The following is a 14,274-nucleotide window of genomic DNA, read 5'->3' as shown; positions in this document are numbered from 1 at the left end:
GGTGCCAAAACTAATATTGAGTTTTGAATAAAAATCAAAGTTAATGATTTTTTTTTTAGTTGGGAAGTAATGTAATATCAGAGCTATAATTTTCTTAGAGGAAATATATACATCCAAAGTTTTAGCACAAAATATTTGAGCTTTGTCACTATTTTCTTATTAGAGTTATAGCTCTTTGAAAATGCTAATTTTTAATTTTTTGCAAAGTTTGGTCCCCAATATCTCTAGGGGGGGGGGGGGGTTAAAAATTTGATATTTGCAGTATAAAGAGTACTCTGAGAGGTACCTCTAAAAAAATGAGATTGTATTCCATGGATAACAAAGTTAGAACAGGGGAGAGGTTGGGGGAAAACAGGACATGAAGTTTTGGAAATTTCACTTTAAAACCTGGAAGTACACATAATTTTTTCTTAATTTTAGATTTATCACCCTGCTTTTAGGTTATAGTCTTCCAATCACTAGTTACACAACTAAGTCATGAGGAAAATAAGTATTGCATGTCTTGAATGTTTTTTTCCCCACTTCATTGGATGAACATGTTGCATGGTTCTCACAGTATTACTACTGAGAGTCCCAAGTTCAAATCCCAGCCTGAATCTGGATGTAATTTGCATGTGTCCCTTCATAAAATGCATCTAATTGTTCGTCGTCTGCACAACTAGCAAAGAGTGACAGATAAGAAGCAAAATGCAAACATTATTATTATTATTATTATTATTATTATTTTGCAGGATGGACAAGAAAAGTTAGAGAAGTTAACGAACAATACAATGAGCTCAGTTTCTGATGGTCACAAGGAGCTTCTGGTGCAGCAGGAACGCCTGAGGATGACTCAGCAAAATATACATGAATTTATCTCTTTTAATCTGAAAGAACTGAATCGCGAGAAGTCTTTGATAGCAGCAGGTCATAAGGAATTGTCACAACTAACTCAGAATATTAAGAACAAGATCGGTAAGTTTTATCTAATTAATGTATCAACGTTACTTGACATGCAATGTAATGTATAGTGTGTGGTAGAAATGTGACAGGTCAATTGGTATCAGATTATTGAACCCACTGATATTTCTACAAATAGCCTGTGATTTAGGACATAATTATTTTATTTTTATGTGTATAAAGAAATTATTCTTGCACCCTGTGTATTTTGTGGTCAAGTTGGTAGGTCAACTGGCTGACCCCTGTTGGATTTCCAGCGTAGGTGATCTCAAGTGGAAAATTTTCCAATGTCCCTCCATAAAGTGGATCTAGGGCTCACCCAGCCTCTAATCAATGCTAACCTGTAATTTCTTTGTAATAGTTCATTAGTATCAGCAAAAATCTACATTGGCCCATTCCTAACAATTTTATATCATATTGGTAGTATATTTAAATATGATTTTTTTTATTTGTATTGACAAATATTCATATTGATCCCTAATTTATACTATATGCATTTTTCAACTCATTTATGCATAATTTATTGCATTTTGCATAATTTATTGCATTTTTTGTATTATTGGAAAGCTATATAAAATAATTACCCATTTGTAGTAGGGAATTGACATGGGTACTAAAGACTGCTTCACTCCCATTTTGAAGCACCATTTTCACATAAGTTTTCAGTATGTTATATATCCTTTGTGGGCCGTAAGCCATTTCATACAGCCAATTCTGATGATTTGTATTTATTGTGTGCAAAAATTTTTCATCCGTACACTTATAAAAATGTTGTGGTTAGATATTTCTTACAGATTAGCATTCTTTGATATGTATGTAGAAAGCTGAAATGTAGTCTGTAGAAACAAGAATGGGGTTTCTTTTATTCGATAAAACATTAGTTTATTAGATTACATTATGCAGGATGTCTAGGAGTTATCTTTACAACTTCAAGTTTTTATATCTCCAATTCTAAGTCACATATTTACACGTTGTTTGTTGTATATGATGTAGAAACTAGTCAAGTTTTACCCCTCAGGTGTGCACCTCAATTTGAGCGCCCGTTGGTTGCATGGAGCACATCCTGCCGAAATTCAGTTTCCATCCATGTACGCTGCAACATGTCATCTGCGATTGTGTGGAACGCATCAAGGATTCGTTGCTTGAGTTCAGTGAGGTTCGCAATGTTTGTAATGTACACAGAATCCTTCACATAACCCCATAGATTCGTACATAGTCCGAAAGTTGCACTGTACCTGTGTGTCTGATTTAGCCTCTGTGAACAAAGGCACATATTGTGCTTTCTTCTGTGGCGTCCACATGGTCAATCACTAATGAGTCACCTTCAACGAACTTCTGAGTTTCAGCATCATGTACAACAAACAGGATGCAAATATGTGACTTAGAATTGAAGTTATTAAGACTTGAAGTTGTAAAGATCATTTTTGGACACCTTGTGTATTATTGTAGAGCTGATCCAATACCAGTGCCAATTCTCTCACTGATTCCCAACCATTCTGATGCTGATACTCGGAAATTGATAAAATTTAAATTAGTTCTAAGTATTTATAAATTTACTTTTAATCGTAGCTATTGCATTTTGTTCTATTTGAGTTCTGCTTTAAAATATTCATAATTTCACATAAGATAATTTTTAATTCATAAAATCTACTTCTTCCCACAATGCTGCTACCAAAATAATGAAAATTATGCATTTTGCATAATTTCCAGCGTATAATGTATTTTGAATCTCAGAAGTGTTGCTTGGAATTTTTGCAGATCTTACAAAATTATCGAACTCCAGAAAATTGGCCAGTGTCAGATTAAATTCCAACCATTATTTTCTGAATCCAATACTTTGGCATCAATTTTGGTTCAGTCGAAATATAAGGCATTAGTTAAGCTTTGAGAAGAACGTGTATACATATCTATACTTAGAATTAAATTTGCTTAAATAAACCTGCTGTGAACATTTACAGATTCTGCCACTGACCAGCTGAAAGACCAGGCAGTTGTTCAAGAAGAGAATCACAAACAAATACTTAACGATTTAAGTGTTATCCGGAATGAAGCTATGGACATCTTTGATCGTATAGGTAAGCTGAGTTATATAATTTCTCTGAGGATTAGAAGTAGGTTTACTCAAATCTGATTGACCAGAAATGGGTTTATATTTTTAGTTGAATTATTTCAGTTTCATTTTTAAGTCTGTACTGAATGTTTGGCCTTCGCCAGGAAGGTCAATTCGTAAAATACTGATAAAACATTAAAATGCTGACCAAGTCGAAATTTATAGTATGAAAATATACACTAAAAATGTAACGTTTCCACCCTCTAACAGGGTCTTCTTCAGACGAATAATCACAATATTCAATTATTGTGAATATTCGTCTGAAGAAGACTCTGTTAGAGGGTGGAAATGTTACGTTTTTAGTGTATATTTTTATACTACAAATTTTGCCTTCGTCAGCATTTTAATGTTTTATTAACATGGAACAAGGCTTAACAGTGTTACTGAAATACTGTATTTACTTATGTATAATGCACTCTTTTTTCCAAAATATTTGCCCCCATAAACTGATGCATATTATGCGTGGAATAATTTGACAGCCAATATGAAACCATGCATGTATTCACTTTGTCACTGCATATAACACATACATGTCAGTAGGTGCAAATACAAATTACCAAGTTGGATTTCTTTAGTGATAATAATTTTTTAAAAAGAAACACTATAAAAGTGAAGTGACCATTTTCCATGATTTTTCACTTTGTAACAAAACGTTTTGCGGCACCGAAAAAAGCGGCGCTGTTCTGGCAGAATTTGAGCAAGCACACAGAATGTATAAGGTAAAAAAGTAAAGTTCACTGTGCCATGATGGCATGTGGATGTGTATCAGCAGTATGTGTCGGGCGAGAAATAATAGAATTTCCGGAGCGCTCTAAATCCATAACATAAATTTGATCTCGCTTTCTCCTACTACCGAATGAGCAAGGTGAATACAGAAGTGATCTAAGACAGTGGAGGGGTGAGATAGCGAGGATTGGTCTCTCATTGTATACACAAAACAATATTCTCCTCTTCCTGTACATAGCAACAGGTGACTCATTGAGTAGGTGTGACGTCATTTTTCTCTTCATCGGTACAGCAAGAGCTTTACAATTTACAAGTAAGAAAGCCATTTCTTGAACCTGAATTCTACTATGCATTATGTATGAGATATAATTGTTTGTCGCTTTTCCCTATAAAAGAAAAACGGTTGCACACAGATCCGGATTATACATGCGTAAATATGGTATTTCTTTAAAAAAAAACACTGATATTGCAAATTCCGAAACAGTACATTTAGAGGGGCTTCCCCAATGGTGCAGTGGTAGCGTCGTTGCCTTGTAATCAAGGGGCCCTGGGTTCGATTCCCGGTGGAGGCACATAGTGGTTCGGAACCCACTTTAAACTGTAGGTCCAGTCCCGATTAGCCTTACTGTGCATAAAGTGGGCTTAAAACACCAAATCAATCAATCAATCAATCAAGTACATTTCAAGTACATTTACAGTAGAGTATCTTAACCTCCAACCTGCAGCATCAATATACCACGCCACAAAGTTCTTCTGAAACAGTTTCCCTCCAACTAACATCATTGAAATCAAATTAATAATGTAGTTACGAGTTTCCAGAGTACAATGAAATTCAGTGCCTACCAAGTTAATTTAATGGTGTTGGCCTGAAGAAACCACAAGATTTCATTGGATCCAGTGGATGACAACTATTGTAAACACAATTTTATATTTGTCAACAAACCTAGACACAACCAAACTATTACTCTTTATGGTTGTCTTAATTTATGTATTAATATTTAATTTCAAGGACGCATATTAATTAATGTATAAAGTTGAAAAATGTATTTGCATTTACGAGTAAAATTGTTGGGATTGAGGCATTTACTCTTAAAAATATAATTTACCAGGCCACAGTCTCATGAAGGTTGAGAACCACTGCTCATTTTTTTCAGTCCGGGACCGACCTTGAAGGATATTACACTTCATGGGTCTCATAAGCATGGGGGACGGCAGAATTACTTGTAGGGGTGTGCATATTAACATCAAGTACTTTAAGAAGACCTTTTTTACCCTTGCTTAAATTAATTACACACACTTCATTCTAGAAAAGTAAATATTAGAAACTAATTTTTCTCGTCTAACATCTTAGTGGAACCACAAGCAGAAAAACATGCGCAGACCCGTAATTCCTGTGCACCGTACCCCCACGTGGAGGGGAAGGTCAGAGTGGAGCATGCTTTCTTATGGCCCGAGCTGAATGGAGGAAGGTTCTTTTCCCTGTGCTCGCTCTATAACTAAACACACATGCTGAAATTGAAAACATTTTTTTTACTCACTGAACTAATGTGATGGTTGGGGCTCCCTCTTCTGCATAAGTTGGGGTATTTTGGTTTCAATGGTGTTTAACTTAAGTCGTAAATCTGAGTGCGCGTCAAGGCTATTTCTGTACTGGCTTTTCACTTGAATCAGAAATGAAAATCCCTTTTCACACAAATATGAGATGCAAAATGACGGTTAGCTTTGTAATCCAAGCAGTCTTGATAGCAATGTAAAATAATGGCAGTTGCACACACAGGCAACACGTTAAGTCGACATACATGTCACACACAGAAAAATAAGAACTCATTGCTGCGACTGAAAGGAAAATGACAGTTATCTGATTCCCTTGAGTTAAACATCAGTGAGATGCTGTTAAAAAGCAATGGTAGACAGCAAGTAACAGATATGTAGAGTTTAGAGTACGTACAACACGGGTTGAATTAAAATTGTTAGAGCAATATATCTTTGTAATTTAAATGTAATAGATTTTTAAGACACAATAAATAAATTTTCAAGTCATCCTACCAAACTCCCCCTTGGGACCCAGGAGTGGGTCTTGCCCCAGAGGTTGAGATGAATCATCATGTGGTTTCCGTCTGCTGTAGTTAAGGGTTTTGTGGCATTGTAAGATTATTTTCCATTATTTATCAGGGTGCCTTCCGGTCTGGAAATCTTGGAAAATTCAGTGGGAGAAATCATGGATATGTTGCACAATTTACTGCTTTTCTGGAAAAAGTCAACATTTTTGAATTAGCAAACTAAAATGATGTTTCTGAACAAAGAAAATTTTACAAACAAGAAATTTTAAATGTGTCTTTTGTATAACTATACTTCAGTTTGATACACTGACTAGTACTGATAGTTACAGTGTAAATTGCATATTAAATACCCTTGGAAAAGGAGCCATGCATTGAACTATTTTCAAGTAGAAACTCGGCTACAGTAAGTGACTAATGGTATTTACCAGTAAATTGTGGAAATTTTTGTGCTGTTTGGCTGATCTTACTGAATTTTACTATAATTATAATTATTATTTATACTCCAATTGTTACGATACAATTTTATAAATAGGAATTCTTGGTTTACCATCAGTCAATACATGGCAAGTAATACATAAAAGTTCACCTCTGATATACACAGATTGCACTTTAAACTGTAGGTTCAGTCCAAATTAGCCTATATGTGCATAAAGTGGACAACACAATTCCATCAATCAATCATACAGTCAATTTCTGTTCAGTTTCCCTTTTTATTACTACTTAAACATGTGATGTGAATATTCTGAAAACTTGGTTGATTGGTATTCTAAGTCCGGTGTTTAGCTCAGCTTCTTACACACATGTTTGAATACCATAATTAGTGGTAATTATCTGATATCGCCTGAACACCTCTCACTCGTTTATTTCGTTAATTTTAGCATTGATACTTACCTATTCTGCATTGCGGAAGATTCTTTAAGGTGAAGTTATGCCTTTTTACATAAAATAGTATCAACTTTTCATATTACGAATCATTATTTGTCTTCCTTGTTTCGTTTGGGTAACAGACAATATGGTGTGCACTCGTCATGGATCATCGCACGTCGTGCTTGTGTTTTGTCGATTTTGAGTGGGTATGCAGTTTTTCAGTCTTCTTCACCGAAAAATACCTAGTTTCATGTTCATTATGTCATCACAAACCATTGACGGATAGCCCCAAAAATTATTCACGATAGCCCCACGAACCATTGAAGGATAGCCCCGAAAACCATTCACGATAGCCCCACGAACCACTGATGGATAGCCCCAAAAACCATTCATGATAGCCCCAAAAACCATTGATGGATAGCCCCAAGAATCATACACGATAGCCCCCCGGACCATTTCCGGCAAGGTTAGGTTAGGTAAGCATAGTTAAAAAAAAAGAAAAAAATTCTCGTAAAAAGAAAGGCACGTTTGGAAACACTGGCAAGACCGCATGACTTTCGACACTCGTGCCATCTGCAGGTACATAATGGAAACAACGGCATAAAGTTGTCGCTTTAGAGAAAATGAAAATTCCTTACATAAAAAGTTATTATTTCTTATTCTGCAGCATTCTATGGTGAAGTTTTCAGTTTCCGCGAAAGAATATACCTCGAAGAACTTCGACAATGCTGCAGAAACTGATTTCAGTAAGTAGTTTCTCCTGTAAATTTGAAGAAATCCGTTCGGGCGATATCGCATATTTACCCATAATTATTCTAATGATTTGGTCTGGAAAATTTTGGTTCTTGGTCTGGAAAACCTGGAAATGTCAGGGAATTTTGTTTTTTACAAAATTGTAGACACAGTTTGTCTTAAAAATGCAACAGCATGAACAAAATCAATTCTTTAAAAGTAAAAGTACATGCGTATATACATGAAATGGGAACAATACACAACAGCACGAACATAAAATGACTTCAAGTTTTACTGCAAATTTTAACATTTTATCTTTCCTTCTTGTCTTATTGATGGGGTTGGGACATTTCCAAAACTTCAATACTTTTTTCTTGTATGTACGCATTGCTTGCATTATAGAATTATTTTCCTGTAGTTTACGGTTATTACAGTTGCAGAAGAACACTGGAATAAATTAAATAATGAAAATGGTAACATAGATCCAGTATGGAGTTTTCTTTTTCACAAATGGAGTAAGCCACCATCTTTAAAATTTAATGTAACAGAAAACATCAAGAGACTTTGTGAAAACAATGATGAATTTGAATTACCTGATGATATTTGGGATTCATAATTTTAAAAAGATCTGAAATAAAAATAAAACAGACTGCTTTTTTCACAGTTAAGTTGCTATATTACAACAATGTAACATTGACAACATCCATTATATAACAGACTCTTTTTGTTTAAAAAAATTACTAACCATTGTTATAACTGTATCTTTAGTCAAAATGAAAATAAATGTCTGATGAAAGGAGCGTGTGTTCTCCTGAAACGTCACAAAGAAAAACTGTTTTCTTATGCTTGTAATAACCGTAAACTACAGGAAAATAACTTCAATACTGCTGTGAGGTCTTCAAATTTCGCACTCTTTCGTTCCTCTTTTCTGTTGAAAGCTAACATGTCCTGTGCCAAATGTTCAAGGTAACCATTCGTCTGCTGGACTACTGATTTCTTCAGAATTAAAACACAGTATACTTACTTACTGGTCGGCGCTACAGTCCATGTAGGTCCTTGGCCTTCCTGACTACCTCTCCCCATTCATCTCGATCCTCTGCTTTTCTTCTCCATCCTTTAACTCCTATTCTTCTTAGGTCCTCTTCCACGTGCTCTCTCCATCTTTTCCTGGGCCTACCTCTTCTCCTTCTCCCTTCCGGTTTTCCATTGAATATTTTCTTGACAACCCGTGCTTCTTCCATCCTCTGAACATGCCCAGCCCATCGTATTCTACCCTGTTTGATCTTCACTACAATATCTGGCTGATTAAACAATTACTGTACTTCCATATTTGTTCTCATTCTCCATCCCTCTTTATCTCTTGCCGCTCCAAATATCCTTCTCAGTATTTTCCTTTCCCACCTTAACAACCAATCTTCCTCTCTTACCGACATCATCCAACTTTCTGAACCATACATTACTATGGGTCTTAATATTGTATATATATTTTAATTTTTGTGTTCCTACTAACGTTCTTACATTTAAACATATTTTGCAAAGAAAAATAGCATCGATTTCCACTTGTTATCCTTTCCTGTATTTCTTGTTATCTGCTGTTATTATTAAAACACAGTATACATTTTGCAAACGTATTTTATTTACTAAAAAGTTAGTATTTACTTATAAAAGACAGGAATGAACTCAAAACAACACATTGACTGGTGTTCACCACACACAGCAACAACAGCAGCAGAAGAATCAGGTCATCCTCTGCTTGCTTGAGGGGCAGAATGCACAAATATTCCTTCCTTGTTGAGCAACTGCATTAGTTTTTTTTTTCATTTCCACATTCAAGATCTTGGCAAAATCTTGTGAGGTTGTCTTGGAAGTTTTGGTGTACGTAGAGGCTAATGTTTCGTCTGCCAGATGACACAAAATTGAAAATGCACTGAAGGAATGCTTGTAATAGGGCACCGATACTTACCCTCAGTGTAGGCATAACTTGGGGGCAAGGGGTGGCACTTGCCCCCTCAAAAACTTTCAGGTTTATGAAAATGTATAAGTTAATGGTGCTTTTAACCTCCTGAGACCTGAGAGTAAATTAATTAAGAGTAATATTTGTGATTTTGCAAATATCGGCAGTTATTTAGCAAGTTATCTTCCAACTGCCCTTTCCCCCAAAGTTAAACCGAAGTTAGATTCTGCCCCCTCAAAATTAGACCCCAAGTTAGGCCTATGCCCCTCAATGTGTCTGATGTGGTGGGGACCAGATAAGTTAAGTGGAAGGGGTTGAGACATGAGAACGGCACCATGTGCGCAGTCTGCCAGACGACGCATTGACTTTCTAGAGTTAATGCAGGTAAGACATAGTGAATTACATTTTCTTATTAATATGTTCATTTCTTGTAAGCTTTGTACATCAATAGAAGGTTTGATTATATTACAGACAAGAGAACGCAACAGATTTTACATCATCATGCAGCTGCGGAGGCTCAGTATCAAGAAACGTTACAAAACTTAGCGCAAATAAATAGTACAGTGTACTATTTGCTCAACGTCTTGAATCAGACCCGCACTGAACTTAATAATCATCTTGGTTGGATCATGAACCTCATGGGAGGAACAGGTTTGTCATTTCTTGTTTTGTAAGCATTAATTTAACACTTAAGCCATGTTTCCATATTAAAAACACTACAGGTGCTGCCGAAGGCAGTTGTATAATAAACTAAAAAGCCTTTACTCGTTATGTTTCCACCCTATTTCAGGGTCTTCTTGAGATGGAAAACTAAACTAAAAATAAGTTGATTTTATTGATAATCAAATATTCATGTGTGTGTGAAATATCCCTTGTATTATTCTTCAGTTTGTTGTAACACCTAACAATTGTATATGATGTTCCTATAAGCTGTTTTAAATACATACATGTCATTGAAGGATTTGTGTCTTATTTACATGACAATTATAATTAAAATGATTTGAATTAAGCAGTATACAGTAGAGCCTGAGTATCAACTAATCTAATCATAATTTTCCTTCTATATGTCTTGGCAACACTTCTTTAGGTTATTTTATGCAATAGTATATCAAGATACACTTGGATGTTTTAATTGGGTTATTAATTTATTTATTTATTATTATTTTTTGCAGGTGATCAAGTTGATCAACTGTACAACTGCATTTTCCATCTTTCGTATTTGCTTGTTGGAATGATAGCTGCGGCATTTGTACAAGCTCCCACGCTCATCCGTATAATGTTGCTGACTGTAGTACCTCTGAATCTGGCAGCGTTTTTGCACAAAGGGAATGATGTTGCATTGGATTTCCCATCTCTGACACTGTTGCTCATTGTGGGCTCTGTAGGTAAGTTGCGTATGGGCTTAATATGTTGGGGAGCTTTCAGTCCCAAGCGATGCATCAGAAATGAACCTTCGGAAATAAATCCAACCTTTTGCACCAGAGTGACACGACAGACGGCACATGTTGCTTCAGGGTGGCCAGTCTAGGATCATTATAAAATTCCATTATAATTTCCTGTTTCAAGGCGAAATATCCAAAAATTCAAGGGTAACAAGCACATGTTTTCTCTATTTCAACCTTATGTATTATCGCCTCTCTCACCCACACACATGCACACAGAGATATACAGTTTGGTCTAATTAAATATCCCCACTTGCAATATTTGTTTATTTCTTCATATATTTCAACTTAAATCTGTTTCAATGTCATAGGAACTCCAATATTATTTATTTTAGAAACAAGTATCAATTAACTGGTGACTGTAGATAAGAATGCCTATTATTGACATCCTTTCACACAGATAATCGACGTGAATTACATCATACATACACAAGAATTGAATTGTATTTTATTACGTATATGTTTGGCAATGTTGTAGATGGTTGTGCTTCTTTTTATTTCTGCTAAACAATTTTATTTCAACACCCCAGAGTAATTTTCCTGCATATGTACATGCATCTGGACAAGTACTGACTCGACCAATTAACGCATGAGAGTGGAAGCGAGGGCATGGAGGGGAAAATGCAGCTGCAGCTACCATCCGTTTGCATCAGTGTGCACTGCTTTGCTCTGCCAACTCGCTTTCTCCCCTTCACTACCAAATGGTCTTGCTCCACTGATTCCTAAGACAAAATATTTGTAGTTCTCTATTAGTAAACTTCAAAATTATTGGTTAAATTAGGTTAGTTGTTATTCTCATGTGCTTTCAATAAAACCTTTGGGTGGGGATATTTTTTTGGACCAAACTGTATTAACAATATGAAGGTTATGTTTGATTACAATGCATTCAAAAGTTTTAATTCAATTTTTAAAAAAAATTGTATATTTTTTCACACAGCTTTCTTTTCCTTCCTATATAAAAATTAAAGCTAAAATGTAAAATATTGCCACAGGGTATTTATAAAGAAGTATAGATTGAATGGAATTTGGATTAATAGAAGTTCCAATTTTTCACGTCTATGAATAAAAATTCATGCATAATTCCTGGAATTCAAGGAATTCCCGGTGAGTAGTCACCCTGTGCTTGTTGTTTGTGTCACTTGGACTGTGCTGTTCAATACCATGCTCGAACTACCTTTGCAACCCATGGCCATCTTCAGGTATGTATTGAACTAACTTACACAGCTTCAGAGCTGGTTTTTGCAGGAACATCATTGGAGAAATTTCCACCTGAGATCACTTACACTAGGAATTGAATCTAGGGCTTTTACATGGCAGTCAGGTGTCCTATTGACTGCACTACCACAGCTTATATTATTATTATTATTATTAATAATAATAATAATAAATAATATTAAATAATTTAAAAAAAATTACATACAGTAAAGTCTCGTTTATCCGACATTCCGTATTATCCGACATACCACTGGAAAACTGCAATTAAATTTACATTGAGCAACAAGAAGAAGCTACAGGAATCGACATAATGATGCTGCAAAGATGGCGAGACTTGCCAGCAAAGAAACAGCAATCGTCAGGAAAGCAGACTATGATCAAAAATGTCTTTCGATCATCACAGGACTGAACTTTTGAAGTACTGTACGGACGTACTGTGTTTTAACTTCAGACAATTCTGTAACTGTAAGTTCATTTTTCCAGTTAATTTTTTCTGTATTGTTGTAAACATGATTACTGTAATAGGTTTGTAATGTGTAAAATTATAACATTAGTTTGACGTTTAATAGGCTTTTTCTTAGCACCTCCCTATTATCCGACATTTTCGCTTATCAGACGTTCTGCCGGCCCGTTTATGTCAGATAAGCGAGACTCTACTGTATTAAAAACCAGAAAACAGCTTTTTCTTACTCTATCTTCCCTGGTAGAGGCACATAGTGGTTCGGATCCCACTTTAAAACTGAAGGTCCAGTCCCAGTTAGCCTATATGTGCATAAAGTGGAATTAAAACAAAAACAAGCAAATGTATCTTTTCTGTAAATTTATCTTCCTGAATGGCATGTTTACAAAGTTTGTAAACTTTAAGATTTAGTTTTCCTACGTAATGAATTCCAGTTTGGGAATGTACTTACTGTTTTCCTCTGGTTTTCACTACATCATGGGACTGTCCCAATTCTCAAACTGTGATGTTCAATGTTAATGTTATTAATGTTGCTTTAACTTATGCATGTTTGTTATATTGCTCTCATCGCACTGTATAAAGTACTTTGTATCTAAAAAGGAAAAAGAAGAAAACAAATTGTTGTAACCATAGCAACGAAAAATCAATATGTACAAAAATGGTGATGCAAGTGGTGATATTTCCTGCTCCTGTACTGTATTTGTTTTAAATATAACGATTAACGTTTACCGCAATACTATTTGCATTGGTAATCGTTCTGCAAGTTTAAGTGCAGTGGCGGTTATCAATCATGTGACTTCATCAGAAGATAAGACAAGAATAGTCAAAGTTTAAAACATGGGGGAGTAAGTAAGATTAAAAAAAAGTTAAAATGGTAAAAGACAAAACAGTGCCCTGCCACTCCTTCCTACTCCATTTCTGGCTGACAACTGACTAATGCAAAGTATACATATCGCCAACAGGAAGTGCAGTCATCTTTACTTCCTGTCAGTGTGGCAGCTATATTAAATTACATAGTCAGTTGTCAGATTTAGTAGCAAGGAGTGGCAGGGCACTGTTTTGTCTTTTACCATTTTAACCTTTTTTTAATCTTACTTACTCTCAGTGGTGGCTCGTGGTCTAACTCTGTGAGTGTGCACTTTAGTCTCGCATCCAGAAGTGTTATAACACCCCTGTCAAATACTCGCACCCATTTTTGAGCACATATTGATGCTTAATATATTGGCAACCCAAGTTTTGATCAACTTTCACTGAAAATGAGGCTATGATGGAGTTATATTTCATGATTTTTTTAAAACTGATTTTTTACAAATTTCAAATATTTCTGAAATTATCCAACCAATCACAAGAAGAGCGATGTTATTGTGCAACATGTAATTCAGTATTCGATAATCTGACAAAATCACTCAATACATAGAAATACCAATCTACAATATCAATACTATTGTCGATTTGCAAAATATATTTCATAAAAACTTCCTCCTCTACTCCGCTGATATTAATGTACAAGGAGAATAATAACATTGGCGTACACCAAAAAAGCCGATCCAACTACCACATGGAGGAAATCAATTGTACTCTATCTAGCTGTTGTTTATTTCTAATGACAGGCTGATCGAACCAAGGAAATCAAGCGAAATCAAGAGAATAATAAATCTTAAAGAAAATTACAGTACTCACTCAGTTCACACTGCCCGCCCTGCTTCGTACTTCAGAATTTTTCCTTCTCTTCCGCCGTATCCATATATTGCTGCAGTTGCACAGGCTTT

General features: G+C 35.4%; 1 protein-coding gene across 2 annotated transcripts in view; it reads left to right on the top strand.

The window, feature by feature from the left end:
* The window catches only part of LOC145981296 (protein brambleberry-like), a 58,067-nt gene that overhangs the window by 21,539 nt on the left and 22,254 nt on the right, over positions 1–14,274 (top strand). For both annotated transcript variants that reach the window (XM_083114483.1, XM_083114484.1), the window contains exons 5-8: positions 732–954; positions 2,898–3,014; positions 9,860–10,039; positions 10,561–10,773. In XM_083114483.1, coding sequence (XP_082970609.1) covers positions 732–954; positions 2,898–3,014; positions 9,860–10,039; positions 10,561–10,773 — 733 coding nt within the window. The remainder of the gene's footprint in view (positions 1–731; positions 955–2,897; positions 3,015–9,859; positions 10,040–10,560; positions 10,774–14,274) is intronic.

The sequence above is a fragment of the Lepisma saccharinum genome, chromosome 29, assembly GCF_977018435.1.
Source record: "Lepisma saccharinum chromosome 29, izLepSacc3.1, whole genome shotgun sequence".
Lineage (NCBI taxonomy): Eukaryota > Metazoa > Arthropoda > Insecta > Zygentoma > Lepismatidae > Lepisma > Lepisma saccharinum.
This window is presented reverse-complemented; position numbering and strand designations above follow the sequence as displayed.